The sequence below is a fragment of the Ambystoma mexicanum genome, chromosome 12 (assembly GCF_040938575.1).
Source record: "Ambystoma mexicanum isolate Mex_15411 chromosome 12, UKY_AmexF1_1, whole genome shotgun sequence".
In the NCBI taxonomy this organism is placed as follows: domain Eukaryota; kingdom Metazoa; phylum Chordata; class Amphibia; order Caudata; family Ambystomatidae; genus Ambystoma; species Ambystoma mexicanum.
The window spans coordinates 225,755,213-225,771,129 of record NC_090936.1 but is presented as its reverse complement, the minus strand read 5'-3'; the positions used below and the strand labels follow the sequence as shown (position 1 = coordinate 225,771,129).

At 44.2% G+C, this 15,917-nt stretch overlaps 1 protein-coding gene across 3 annotated transcripts in view; it reads left to right on the top strand.

The window, feature by feature from the left end:
- Positions 1–15,917, top strand: part of ANO2 (anoctamin 2) — a 2,341,832-nt gene that overhangs the window by 227,549 nt on the left and 2,098,366 nt on the right. For 2 of the 3 annotated variants that reach the window (XR_011281759.1, XM_069628333.1), the window contains exon 3: positions 3,376–3,801. Coding sequence is in view for 2 of the 3 variants with exons in the window: in XM_069628333.1 (XP_069484434.1) it covers positions 3,376–3,801 (426 nt within the window). In the remaining variant the exon portion in view is untranslated. Of the gene's footprint in view, positions 1–1,955; positions 2,454–3,375; positions 3,802–15,917 lie in introns of those variants that run through there. The other variant, XM_069628334.1, reaches the window with a different exon arrangement.

Here is a 15,917-nt window from a genome sequence, read left to right as displayed (position 1 = left end):
GTTAATGTTCACTGATAAGCACCGTGGTGCACCTGCACTCCCCATTCCCCCTTCAATCATACAGGGCAGAGTACAGCAGGCCATGAGCAGGGGTGTCTGGAAATGTCTCGGGACCTCCATGGCTGCATCAGGGGTACTCTGTCTGCCTACTGTACCTCAGCAATATCAGTGCACTCATGTGGCGCAGTTGAAGGTTTTCAAATGTAAAGGGCAGTGGGAAAACGGTATACATGCTATTTTTGCACAGAAGCAGAATTTAGATTTTTATATCCCCAGTGCAAATATGTAATCACACCATTGACCGGTTATAAGGACTGACAAGACTTACCTTATAAAGTAACATATTGGGTTCCACGGAATTCATAACATTTTTAACATCATCCATTCTGGAGTAGAGTTTCATAGATTAACACAATGCTAACAGCGTTGGCTAAACCAATCCATATTTCCAGGCACTGTGAAATAACATAAGACTGGTTCTTCCTCCAAGTACCACACTGGAGACCAGGTACATTATGCATGTTTGTTCGGCCCAGATGTACACTTGTAGAAGTGTAGTACATACATAGCACAGAAAACACTGGCCCATCCACACATCAGGCCAGCCTTTCTCCAACTGTGTATGGCCCTCATTAATGGAGCATGCAATTGCAGCATTGTTCACACAATTTTGCAACTGCAAACACGTGCGAGTAGCATGCAGTTCTGCGATGTTAAAAACGACTGAACTAAGGTGCACTACATTGTGAGAGGTCAATTGTTAGTCTAACACACTTTGTTATGGACTGGGTTACCTGGGTGTCATTTGTTTAGCAGTGATGTATTGACTTTGGGTAGGAGTTCCTTAATGGTGTAGTTTTGGAGTGGAGTGCAGGGAGCGGCGCGATGGGGGTGGCACGCGGGGTGCGGTCGGAGTGGTGCGCAGGGTGCGGTGGGAATGGGCCGGGGGCGCATTCCTAGTGTTTCCCCTGGGCACCAAATGGACTAGAAACTGCCCTGGTTGTGAATACTGCATGCATGTGTTTACATACTTGCCATATTGTTGGGCAATGGTAACAGCCTTTCTACACAATACAATGAAGAAAGGATTTACACGATAAATATTCATCCTGGTCTGTAGCAGTGCACAAAGTGTAAACAATATCTCTGTTTTTTGGGGCTCCTGCCTAGGCTCTGGTGGCTATGGAACAGGCCGCTCCATGGAGATGTTCCCTATACAGACATGCATGGGGATACTGGACAGCTACATGTGCACCCGACCCTAGGTTGTAATGCATGAAGATTCGCATATTCTAAAGATAAGAGCATCATGTCACACCTGTGAGCACACGAAGTCAGAATGACTTATAGGAAGACTGTAACGACTGGTATCTCTGAACGGCTTTTTGGGCGGGACGGGTACAGACACGTAAGGCTTAAGCATGGCACGCGACTGTCTCTAATCCCGAGTCATACTGAAAGCACAACCCTGGCATGGACCCGTGTGCAGATGAGCACGACAAATAACGAACGCAGCATGAAGGCGCTGAATAAGGGCTCGCCTGTCCATGGCTGCCAACGGCGCCTGGTGTGAATTACAGATGCATATTTATAACAGAAAACATGAACGTGCGGTTCCAAAATCCAGCCATGCTGGCTGATAAACCAGGCCTGGGATAAGGTGCCGCACGCAGCACTGTGTCACTTGGAACCTATGCCCGTTCAGCGCTTCGTGATCGTGCGAATGATGTATTTAACTTGTGTTAACCAACACATAAAACAAGCGGTACGTTGTGCAGGCCCAGCTGAGACCATACCGTCACACGTTTATGTGGAGAGAACAGAGTTGTAAAAAGTGCGTCGTGGCGTGACAGAGAGCCTCTCGCGCGTGTGATGCCCTCACATGCGTACATTTTGTGAAGAGACAGAAGTCTCACTTGGACGGCACAGCGTATTATTGCGTGAGGCGAGCACGGTCTCACCTGCGCCGGGTAACACTGTAAAACGGCGGAGGATGCCCACAGGAGGATGCCCTGCCTCGCTCGCGCACCGTGAGAGAATAGGGCAGGGCAGGGCTGGTTGCTCCGGCGTTGCCACGGCGACCTCTCTAGCGGCGCGGGCAGGTGAGGTACCTGGGTAATGAGAGCGGGAGACCAGCGCCCAGATTCACTGACGAGCAGAAAAACATCCCTTGACGTCTGCGTGGCTCCGGGAGTTCTCGTGCCGGCTTTCGACGGCTCGGTCCCCGAGCCTCTCTCCTCTAAGCGCGGGCCGACACGGCGAGGCTCCGAGGCAGCCCCTTTCCTGCCTCTGCGGGGCTCGATGGATGACATTCCGGCGCGAGCCCACCTGTGTGATCCGAGGGGATGATGCTCTGTAGCGGGGCAGCTGTCGATTCCCGCCGTTGATTCCGTGGGCAGGGACGCCGCCTTTGAACTGCACGCATGGAGCCAGAGAACCTGCAAGGGCTGCCAGTGAGTATATGGCCACATTGCGGCCATAGCTGCTGCAAACATGTTAGCGCACGAGACAACCGTTACAAGGTTACAGGGGAGTCTCAAGAAAGTACCTGCCCTGTAAAACATGTTTAAAATCCATACATAGGATTTTACGTACATTTATGATTCAATGAATATAGTTTGTGGACGTGTGTGAAAGGGATTTCACATATATCATTTTAGCTGTCACTTAATCCGGCCTGGCTTCAGGGCCTTTCAAATTTTTTTCAATTCAAATGAGCCACCCTCGATCATGACTCTGAAAAAGAAGGCTTAATGTATTTTAAGTGGTGATTACAAGTTGCAGCCGCACCCTATGCCTTTCTTTGTTCTGCAGTGCAAAGGGCCAAAAACAGATGCCTAGATAATCTCAACCCACAATCCCCTGCATTGCTTTATTTAGTATTTTGACGCAAATTCATGTGCCAGTGGTGTACATATTCACTAAGGAAGCCACACTAGCATTATATGTTTGTGGGAGACCTGTAATCTGCAAGGAAGAAGTCAGAACTAAAACAAGTAATGTTTCAATTATTCTTCCCATTCCTTATTAAATACTGATTGTTTGATCACATAAGTGCACAAGGGATATGGAAATGCACCAGTTGAATCTTCTTATGCCCAAAAACTATGCACTGCCTTTCTGTTGCCCTTTTTATTTGAAAACCGACGTATGCAGGCAGGTTTTCTCAGCTGAAGCAAGGGGGTACCCTTCAATAAAAACAAATATATATATATATGTATTGTAAAAAGGCCTGTTTAAGAAATGTATATTGGGACTTGTATTGGTGAGACCGTTTGTGAGGTTCTTTTTCTTGTCTAACATTTTCTGCCATGTTGATGTTAAGTCTAGTAGATGATGCTGAACCCTAATGGGCGCTTTGCTGTTATTCCCTAGGTTGTGAATAATTACATTGATGGAAACCACAGCGAGACGAGGAGTGGGCTACACTTTAGTGACGGAAAGCGGAAAGTGGATTATGTGCTGGCTTATCACTACCGCAAGCGGCCCTCGCCAAATGCCCATCACCAGCACAACGGCTCCCTTGGCAGCCACAGGCCTGCCCTTGTTGTATCCAACGGCAACTCGGTAAACCCCCAGGAACCAGGCAAGGGCCATCTGGAGCAGCCGCTGCCGGGGGACCTACAGCAGCAACCCCAAGGGCAACAGGCTGCTGACCCCCCTGGGCAGCCCCGTCGCCAGGAGGCCATTGTAATCGAGCTCAGCCCGCATGATGCCCTGGAAGAGGAGAAGAGGATCCAGCGGGAGGAGTTTGAAAACAACCTGACGGAGGCCGGCTTGGAGATCGAGAAGGACCCAGAGGTAAGAACAAAAGATAGGTCTTCAAAGAGATCCACAGTCTAGAAGTGTGCAGTATGAGGTGTGAGCCAAAATCATATGATTCCACTTGAAATGTTACGGTAGACACTCTATCAAGGTCCATGGGCTTTTATGCATGCCTGTACTTGTGTATATCATAAGACTCGCAGCCAAAGAGTACAACTTTATGTGTCTGTTATTTTGCAAAGTTGCGATGAAACAATCACAAGAGAGGGCTATGTAATCACTAGTCATCCTCCTCCAGAGATTTCATGGTCCACCACTCACAAGAAGCAGCGTACGCTCATGTGAGATGTACTGACATCAATGGCGACAGATGACAAAGCGCAAGGGCTGAATGTGTGTCCAATAGGCATTGACCAACTGCAGAGGGAGAGCCTACCAAACACCAAGGAAACATATGGACCCACCAGTAGAACGAGTCCATCTGACTAAATTCCATGGCAGCCTGTGAACTCTACTTACTGAACATTCACCAACACCACAAATGCCGTCTGAAGAAATAGAAGGTAAGAGTCTGTTCAGTGAACATTTAGCAGCCCAAATGTGCTTGCTGTTCACGAACAAAGGCGGGCTCGCTGGACATTTGCAAATAATGCCAGCTGACCACATTAAAGATAGCTGCGTTTGCTCTGTGGAGCCCACTAGCTCATCTCCCATGTATTCCATTCCATTGCAATGCAGTAGGACAGAGATTCAAGCTGAGGAAACTCTTGGCACACTGCACTCTCACTGGAAAGTCACGAGCAATACCAGTTGGCTGCACAGCATTTTAAGTTGTGTTTTCTATGGACGTTCACCTGCAAATGTTTTAAAATGGATACACAAAAGGTGAGATTTATCGTGCACTGGTCATGTTCCAGCTGACCAAACACAAGGGCCACTAGATATTCACCGGAGGTTACAATTCAGAAAACACAACGTCAGATTGTACATCTAATGGGCAATTGACAAGCATGCCCCCTGGCCATGTGCACAATTATGCAAGCAGCCAAACAAAATGGCTGCAGCTCTGACCAATAGACATTCTTCTGTCCCGGCTATCTACCAGACCGATGAAAACAACAGCTCTGGTCTCATTGGAACAGACTAAACGTATGCATATAGTTGTGTGCCCAATGGATATTGGTCATCATTCATGGCCATAAGATCCACACATTTGAGACTCTTCCACACTGGAGGTTAATTGGTGCCATTGCGGTCATCTTTTGAAGGACGCAATTAGTTCAATAATCTAAATTCTACGAAAGTAATTTATATTGTACCTGGTTCCCAGTTGCCAATCTCAGTAAAGGCACACCATCTCATTCAGAAATATAGTAGTTTGTGTTTCTCGTTTGTCCCCTTTAGGATGTCCCAGTTCATGGACCTCCCGGTGGAGTTCATTGGGTAGTAACTGCATTCCTCACATGCAATCAAATGTCTCCAAAATAAACTTCACAATATTGAGAGTTGAGCTTCACGGGGGGTCTAATACTCGCGCCGGTACTTTGCCCCATGCTCATCGCTATCTGACAACACAGCAAAGCTGAACGAGGTATCTTTTAGAGCCACATAAAGAGCCTATTATAATTCCATTCTCAATGTTTGCTTTCTATTGTTTTTGGAGAGCGATAATATAGGCTGGGTCTTCAATCTATCAATCAGGGGTCTGCAACCTTTGGCTCTCCACGTGTTTTCGACTACAACTACCACTAGCCCCAGCCAGCATAGTCAATGGTGTGGGATAATGAGAGTTGTAGTCCAAAACGTCCGTCGAGCCAAAGTTTGTAGACCTCTGGCTTTCCAGGTATTTCAGATTATGGGCCTCTGGATCCAACACCATTGACTATGCAGTCTGGGGCTCATGGGAGTTGTAGTCCAAAACATCTGGTGAGCAACAAGGTTGCAGATCCCTGATGTAGACTGTTAAAACAAATAGCCTAGAACGTATTGCAAGACAGAATGACAGAATAAAGTACATTTTTCATAGTAAATATGAACATTATTCCCATGTAGGTTCGTCGCATTTCATTTTTTCTCTTTAGTATCCATTATCGATAGGCCCAACCATGTATGTGTTCAGTTTAAAGTGATGAACCAGGTTAAGGATTACACAAAAAAGAATGTTTTTTTTTTTATAGAAAATCACCCATTTTCACACTTGTTTAAGAAGGACTGATTGACAAGTGTGCTGCTGTGCATTTCAGGTGTCAACATTGTTTTTATTTTACATTTCTGTATTGCTATGTGTCAGATAGAGACGAGGCATGACTTGCTCTTTTCGAAGTTGCTTTGAAGTGGAAAATGAGTTGTCAGAATCCCAGAGGAGCATACTCCTCAGCCGTTGCTTAGTTTATATGGTGACGCGAGAGCTGGGGCGTGTGCACGTGCATGCTGTTTGTCGTGGATAGAACATGGAGGCCACTCTTCTCCCCAATGGCCTCTCATCCTCGTTTAATGCTGTGCAGCATACAGCTGTGTTCAAAGTTCATTCTTACAGAGTGCTTCAGCCAATATCCTTCCAGGAAGTGCAAGAAAGTCATACACTATTTAACGCAGATCTCATTTTACCAAGAGTTCCACTTGTAAATTGACCTGCAATTTTTTTAAATGTCTCCAATTGGCTCTTTTAACATTGGAAGTTTCATATAATGTAGAACCAGGATGTTTAAATTGTTATGTGATGAGGAAAGGGGATTTTGGTTTGAGTATATATTTCGAACACTGTGAGGTATTCCACAGTAACTACAAACATGAAAACTGCAGAAGGACGTTTTGACATTGTTGTCACATACATACCAGTGGATATTCTTCTTAAGTAATGTTGGAATATGTTTGCTACTGTAATAGATTGTAACATAGTAACTATTTCTTTGAACGATTTTTTATGGTGCTGTGACATGTCATTTGCATTAGTTAGTATCAATAGATGTATACGGATGTAGACTTTATGTGTCTTACATAATATACTGTAGGTTTATTGACTATATTCAATTACTTTTTGTTATATATGTTATTAAAGTGTTACTAAATGAATGACATCCTCTCTCTTGCTCCTCATTTGGTGTAATTGCTGCACACAAATACCACATACATTTCTTCACATCATAGTTGTTGATCTAATAAACGAAACTCTAAATAGCAGTCAACATGTTTGCTTACATCTATAGAGGTAAACACCTGGGCACCACTTTCCGAGTTCTGGAGTCTTTTGGAAATCAATGGTATATTGTGCTTGTGTCAACGTTGTTCGATTAAAGTTAAATAAACGTGCTACTCACAGAACACATGTTTGCTAAATAGAAACTTTGGCATAGAAAAGAGATATCCAGGAGAAGTGTTGTCACCTGTTCACTCTAGTGAAAATCTCTTCCTCCAGAGCGTACTGAGAACAACCTGCGGCAAGTCAATCACACGTGAACAACACGAGCATGACAGATAGTGTCTATTTATGGCAAAATAGGGAGACATTCTCTGAGTCTACCAGGATGTGCCTGTTCACACGTACAGAAAAATCCACAGATGCTTGAACACGACCCTTGTCAATTCTTTAAAGGTAAAGCCAAATATGTCCAAAAGCAGAGAGTTGTGGCATTATTTGTCTACCCTAACACCATAGACTACGTAGTTCCCAGTAGGAAGCAAAACCTAAACAAGCATGTTTTACAACATGAAGACACAACATCAATGTTCAGGTTTGGAAATAACACCAAAATAGAAGTAACAGTACAGTTAGAAAGAGCAACTAAAACACAGCAAGCCAGGACTTCGCCAAGCTCACCCTTTACCTGACTCCTGCTTCCACGTATAGGGATCCTTCCACCCATTGACCATACATTCACTGCAGAGCTTCTGTTGCTGCACATGCCCGATGAACATTCCGGTTTTGGGCCTGTTAGCTATCTTTTGGCTACCCGTAGCCCAAATTCTAGTCCAACTCGGAACGTACAGTTGCATCTTCTCAGCCAACCATCCACCCCTTCCCTTTCAGCTCGCCCCTTCCTCTCTCTCTCTCTTGGACTGCAAACTGTCTTCATTTTGCCTATTTATTCTACCCATCATCATGCACCTGGATTTCACTACATTCCTCCTACTCACTCATCTCCTTCCTCTCTCTGATAGATTTAAGACTCAATTCAGTCTAACATCAGCCTCACACTCCAGCCTCACCATCTCCCTCCTAACCGCTTGCACCCACACCACTCAAACAAGATGCTCCTGTTCTCCCAGGCTCTCCAAACTCATCTATCTCCTTCATCTACGACACAACATCTACTCCTCTCCTCCTTCTCTTATCACTTTTTACTTGCCCCTAGAATGCGCAAACCCTCTGTACCGAGTTCTCCTACATCACTGACCACTTTGATTCTTATCAACCTCAACTTTCATTCCTTGCTATAACAGAAGAAAAACAGGAACTTCCCTCATGACTTTGCTGCACCAGCAGCTCTCCGCACTGAGTCGTCTACCTTCTCCCACTCTCCCTGACCTGTTGGGAAGGATGGTGGTGTGTGGTTTCCTTTCCACAATGCCATCAATAACCTATTCCCCTTTTGAATATGCCACTATTTAACTCCTCCCTGCTACTCCTCTCACTGTTATGGCTCTGTCCTCTCAACTCCTTCTCCCCTTTTATAATAATAATAATAATAATAATAACAATAAAAATAATAATTTTTATTATTGTATTTATTGAGTGGACCTAGCTTTGAGAAGCAACAGAACGCTGTACAAAGCTATACAACAATACAGATCCACAACAGAGCGATTTGCAGAGTTATACAACAGTACAGATACATAACAGAGAACTTTTCAGAGGTAACAGAACAGATATACAGCGAGGGTTAGGATATAGAGGGACACAGAGGAGGGGTACAGCTGTACAGGCGGGTGGGGAGGAGAGGAGCAGATGGTGTCTAGCGAGTCAGGTGGCAACGTGTGGCTTAGGTGATGAGGAGGAGAGACTCCTTGCATAGATGGGCCTTGAGTTCTTTTCTGAATTGTAGGAGCGTGGGGGCAAGTCTGATGCTCTTACATAGGAGGTTCCATAGTCTTGAGGAGTAGGTAGAGAAGGTTTTTTTTCTGGTCCTTTCCTTTTTGCTGCAGCAGATTTGAACTCTGCACGTGTCCTGGTTTCTGGTGGTGCTTTCTGCGCTGGATATGCAGAGATAGATGGGTGACTTGAGGGCGACTGCCTTATAGATGATGCAGGTGATTTGTGCATACAGTGGAGCCAGTGAATGTCAATGAGGGCCGTGTTGATGTGGTCGTATCTGCGTAGAACCTTGATGAATCATGCAGCTACATGTAGGACACTTCTCAGGGGGACAGGGGATGATGATAGAAGGCCTTTCAAGATGGCATTGCCCCATCCAGGTGGGATAGACCAGTGCTTGTACAGTGGATCTAAGGGTGTCCGGAGGGAGGAAGTGTTTTACATTCTACAGGAGGGAGAGCTTTTACCAAGATGAGTTTACTCAGCTAGGTGTGTCTTTCAAGGAGCTGTGTTTGTCAATGTGGAACCCAACAGACTTGGTGCAGGAGGTGAGCTCGGGTGTGAAGCCCTCAGGGTTCATGGTTCATGGTTGATAGCCAGGTTTGTATATCTGGGTGTTCGGTGTTGGTAGTAATAGGAATTTGGTCTTGGAGCGGTTGAGCTTCAAGTGTGCACTGGACATCACTGGACATCCAAGACTTGATCAGCGAGAGGCAGGTTTTGAGCCTGTGGATGTCCTTGATGGAGTCAATATTGAGGTTTAGCTGTGTGTCATTAGCATATTGGTGGATGTGGATGTTGTGGATGTCTAGGAGGTTCCCAAACAGCTCCATGCATAGATTGAAGATCACCAGGGAGAGGATGGAATCCTGTGAGACTCCACAGGTGACTGGTAGCATTGGTGATCTAGATGAAACCATCTAAAGAAACTGCTGGCTGTTGGTGAGGTAGGGCTTGAAACAGCGTAGGACAATCTTGCTGATCCCCATGCACTGATGTAGGAAGTCTGTAAGCGCCTGATGGTCTACTGTGTCAAAAGCGGCTGAGAGGTTGAGTAGAACCAGGAGGCAGGGTTGGCTATCATCAAGGATGTTGAAGGTGTCATCGACTTCCTGTATGGTTGCCGTCTCATGCTGCATCTGGGTCTGGACCAGGATTGGTAGGTTCGGAGGAGATTATTGGTGTCGATGTGTTGCTGAGGTTGTGTGGCTACCACCCTCTCGATGATCCTACCTAAGAAGGGAAGATGGGTGAAGGGGTGATAGTTATCTAGTTTTTTGGGATCCAGAGTGTGTTTCTTTAGTAGAGGGAGGATGTGTCCTGTATTTAGGGTCAATGGAACAGTGCCTTCAGTTAGGGAGCTGTTGATGATTTCCAGGTAGGGAACTCTCAACAATTTTTTCCCTCTAATTCACTCTCTTCCTCTGACCTCTCCGTGGACCCCTCTCTCCCTCTGAACTCTACTTTGTTTCATGTCTCGGTCCATCCACCTTCTCCTCCTACTCTCCCCTCTTAAATGACTGAAAGGACATTCCAGCAGGTCTCTCTTGTCCCTTACCATCATGATGTGAAGGACCCTCTACCTTCTCTCTCCCCTGCACATACCTTTTGCATTGCCTGTGCTTTTTTCTTACTATGCACTTACCACTCCATTTGACTAACATTATCCTGCTCACACATTAGCAACTTCAAAGTCATAAATACAACAGTTGACTGTGAAGTTGGTTTCCACCAATAGGGGGTTATGGAGGATGGTATGGTCCAACACAATACGATTTTAGATGATCCATCTATTTCCCATGAAGCTATTCATCCTTATTCATGTTTTCCAATGCATCTGTTTGAATGCTGGTAATTGATTAGGCCCCATTTTCATCTACTCCCACTTAAATCTTGGGTTGCAACTTTGAAATGCCAGGACTGTGGAACAAATAGCTGCTGTCCTTTCTTCCTCGATAAGGTTGAGACAAGCATACATTTCTTTATTGCTGTGTCCAGAATACACTAATCTCTGCACCCTATATTTGTCCCCAATACGAAGGTGTTTTAATGTTAGCAAATGTATTTCAGCTTTTATTGTAATGATGTTGTACAATGAATTGTGGGTTACCTCTTCTGTGAGCACTGCAAAAGGAGGACTATATTAATAATGCAATTTAAAAAAGGTTGTCATTCTAGCCTAAAGACTAGCTTTACAAACAAAATATAAAATGCAATAAAATAAAAAAGAAATCGACGAAGGTGCCCTCTAGGCTTTATTAAGACGTCTTTAAGTGCTTTGTCCTCTTGTTCTGTGCTAATTGGGAACAGCAAATATTGTCATTTCAAAAGCAGTGGACTTGCAAAAGGACAATGCATCACTGGAGGAAAGTTTAGATGTGAGACCATTCACTGTCTCCTAACATCATGATACAAAATGATATAATAACAATAAATGTATAGTATCCTCCTTGAAGTTGGGGCCGTGAGGACATTCATCAGAATTCCATCTTCTCCAGCTACATACGAACTCGGCTATTGGCAAGAGATTAAGACAAACTAACACATGCATCTCTTATAAAGTATATGAAGACAGCACATCAAAGTTCAATTTAGGAAATCACACCAAAGAAGAAGTGATCCTATTGTAAGAAAGGGCAAAATACACCAAAACAATTTACAAAGTACAGAGACTTACAAGTAGACTGAATGCAAGATACAAACAAACAGGTACATAAGTGGCCTCCAGATGCATCGCGATTGTCGACTCGGATGGGGGCAGTCATGAGACACGAGAAGCGCACAGGGACATCTCATGCACCCACACTCTCCTCTGGAACTCGATCCCGGTATCGGCTCAGAATGCCCCCAGAATTCTCAATTTTTGCAAACATCTGAAAACAGGTCTTTTTCAACAACACCTGACCAAGGACTAATGCCAGTTGACACACAGACTGATGTACAGACTGCAACTCAGAGTACTGTGTTGGATACCCATGCCATGTACAGCACTCCCTTGTTTTTGGGATAGGTCTGCAGTTTAAATAATAAAATAAAATAAAATAAACAGGCACATTATTAGAAGGCAGCCGACACACGGAAATTAGCAAGAAGAGAAGTAGACTGCCTGATCCAATAGCTGACATTGATAATGCATGACAGTTTAATCATACATGACAGGTACACAGCATTCAACTAATCAACTGATTCAAATAGGATAAAAGTGGGGGATAATGACTGTGCGAACAACAAACAATTTACACAAGCCGGGAAATCAGTGTATTAAAAGATTAACTCTGAACAAAGCCTGTTGAAGGACTATGGCGGGAAAAACCATTTTGAAACAGAAAAGGCGATAAGGCTGTTCACCACACTACCATGGAAAAGACAGAGCTGACAAGATGCAAGCCCAATGGTTTTTCTACATATATACTGACCAGTAGGAACATCATACTGGGCTCCTTGGGCTACAAATGGTAGACCTCCATGGCACTGGACAGCATGGCCCGTGTATTATCATCACAAAAACACAAGTTAGGCAGTCCCTTAAACCCTCATTTACTGGGCCAAATACATATCACTCCAACAACAAGATGGAAAAGAGGATGCGTTCAGTACAAGTAAATGATCAATATGTGTCATTTAATTATTCCATATGGCGCAAAATCCTGGCTTCGACACATACATGTTAAAAGACGGATGCTATGCACATATCAAATATATCACAAAAGGCACAAGGGAAAAGGAAAAGGATTGTGCAAAAGAATGTCAAAATGTGTGAGGACAGCGAGCAAAATGATGGAAAATACACGAAGAAATATTAACACAAATGTCCTATACTGTTCAATCGAGTTCTGTGACAGATACTCCTCTTGAATCGGAATCTAGTATGCAGTCGCAAAATCCTTGTCAATCACAAAAACCAAATGCATGTTATCACCAATCATAACTTTACATTGGAAAACCTCCTTGAACCCAAGGAGGAAAAGAAGTAACAGAAATACAATGCAGTCAATACAATCATACAGTCTACTAGGCGAGACAATATACAATTACAATTATTGTCTCCAATCCATAATAATCTTAAATGCTAAAGTTCCTAGTTTCAACTAATAACCCTGATGGGATAGATTTTTTCAGGACTGGTATCCTGTTTAGGGGTGTCACGGTATTAGTTTTATGACGATACAATAACCTTCTTGCCAAATGACGGTATATCATGGTTATCGTGGTATAGCAAGTGGAGTTAACTAATCTTAACAAATATTTTCTAAAAGGTCATCATTTGTCAGATTTATCATCACATACAAAACCAGGCACCCAGGGCCAGAATTGGGCTTTTCAACATACTTTCCACTGAAATGCCACCCCTTGCTTCCACCAAACACAAACACACGTGTGGAGAGGCGGGGAGTTTGGGGGGGAGCAGAGCCCTGCTGCGACTGGCAAAGCGAACTGAATAGCTTTTCTTAGGTTATCATTTTTAGGCTTTTAGCTCCCCCACTGGCTACTGGTGAAGATGAACATGGTGCCATCTTGATAACCTGCATGCCACAGATCAATGGAGTCTGATGGTAGTATACGCTTGTGCGCATAGACACACACATACACACACACATGCACACGCACTCTCTCTTTACGTTGCAGCCTTTAGTTTACTTCCGGGCCAAAAGGTGTTCAGTAATCATGGACATGTTACCCTTTGGTATGGCAGCAGGGAATACCCACAGAGATGAGTACATTTCGTAGTGTGACTTATTATATGTAAATTCAATGATAGAACCAGGGAAATCCCCCATTGTCATATGTTTAGAAAACATTATCAATTATAAATATATAAACCCCAAAGCCGCCGACCCAAAGTCCCAGGAGGATAGCTCAGCGGCAACGTGCGTGCATTGGAAGCAAGACGACACGAAGCCACACAGGTTCGATCCCCGGGTCTGCGCTTAGAAACCTCTGGGTGTTTAAGCGCGTTATAAATACGCAACTAAGACAAAAACAAATTCTTTAACAGCGCCTCGATGCCCGCGGGCTGTATGAGCACTTTAAAAGAAAAGTGTAAATAAAAAAAATAAAAAAGTAAACCTTTTTCCTTCTTGGCACTGTATTTATTCTTCCTATTGCTAACATACTGATTTTGTGTCAGGCACGTGTGGTTTATGGAATGGCATTAAAAACCTCTGAAACAAACTACTTGGCAGACGGCACATCCAACAGTGCCTTACCAAGACTGCGCAGCACTTCCTTACTGCAGCCTTTCCAAATCAGATTGAAAAGCACACTTAACGGTATGAACGGTATACCGGTATAAACAATGTGACGGTTATTATTGTTCAATTAAATGGTTCACGGTATCTTTAACGGTATACCGTAATACCGTCACATCCCTAATCCTGTTTCTACAATAAATTGAAAATGGACATGTGTCAAAGGCCATCAGTAGATGAAGTGAAAATAGCCTTTTGCCACTAGGTGCACTTACTTCAATTAGATTAAGCATGTGCACAGTATTCTGATGGTGTACAGGGATCACCCTCGTAGGCGGTGTTTTAGTGCTCCATGCCCAAAACCCTTGGTATGGAGTGTCGAGAGGGCAATATGGACTCTGATCTTCCCTCTACATTTTGATGGCATTGTCATGATGCTGGCTATCTGTGTGGCAGAGTATGGCCTGCCCTTAGTGTCAATGCTGTACAAAGACTCGCTGCAGGCCGTAAAGAAGCATATTCAATGATGTAAAGCCTTGAAGATTCAAACCTCTCACTTTGTCACAATGCATTTAGTTGTGGCAAGCTAATGGCTACACAATTCACTTGTTGGGTTAGGAATCCATAATACAGAGGACATTGCTCTGTGCAGTGGAATGGAAAACAAAAAACGACAAAGGAGTTTTTGCTTTGTTATTAGTGTGTAATTCCAATGTGGTGTCTGAAGTTATGTGAATTATAGGTGTGATGAAGTCCCATGCCACACCCTTGGAGTGGTCAAGGGCCCTGATACCGCTCAAGCAAGTTGGAGTAGGAGAAGTTATATGCAGCATTGTCAGACAACCTCCACTGGGTGTTCACACTTAGGCAAGGGGCAGTCACACAAAACCACAGACCCCCATACACCCCATTGATATATATGGTAAAGGGGTCTCTAAAACCGTATGGGATAGTCACAGGCACCCTCATAAACGCTCCACCTATATAAAGGCTTATGACAACCAAGGAGGAGTCATGCAAATAGTCACAGCCCTACCACCACTACACATACACCCAGGTACCTAAAGGGCATTCATAGAGACACCTACAAGCCTATTAACCCAATTTCTCCCTGTAGAGAAAGGGCGTCCCCAATACTCTTTTTGACAATAGCAATAGGTCAGTGATATCTGGCCAGTGCACTACAAAACCGGAAACAGCTTGCACAGAAATAAAGTCTTCCCCCTTTAAGGGGAGTAAATTACAGCCGTGTGCCTAATGGTGAGAGTTGTGTTACTCTGTTTGCTTCAATACCAATTCCAAAAATATCATCATTTCTCCAGCGCAGTTGTCGATCGGATTTCTCCGGCAGTCTTAAAGTTTGCAGTGCAGGGTTTCAAACTTGCACTCCCCAAAGCAGGGAAGAAAACCCACATACACTGAGCGTGCAAGCCACCAGGCAAATGTTGTTCTCCCATATGAGACAAAGCTAATACAAAGCACACAATGGTTATGATGAACACTTTCTGTATAGGGCAGAAACATTCCCTTGATTTTTCATCCACTGACAGGGTGAACAGAGGGACTCAATGTCATGCATGCAAGGTCAGGGGAACTCTATTTCAGGCCAATGCTCACCTAGCCCATCTGACCCCAAGTACATTCATCAATGCCCATGCAATCTTAGCCCACATTACCCATTTACAAACTATCCCCTTAAGAAAAATATAAAGGGAGGGGAAGCCAGACTATAAATGCCTGATGGAGCATTTGGAAAGAAAATTGCGTTTTGAGTAGATTGGCGGGCAAGTGGTTTTCTAAGGAGAGAGGCGATTGAAGGAGAGAGTTGGAGGTTGGACATTGAGAATTGTACTGGTGGAGGAGGATTGACATCTGGAGAGATAGTCATTATTGATCAAGTAGGGTAAGGTTCTTACCAACTAAGGGCAAGA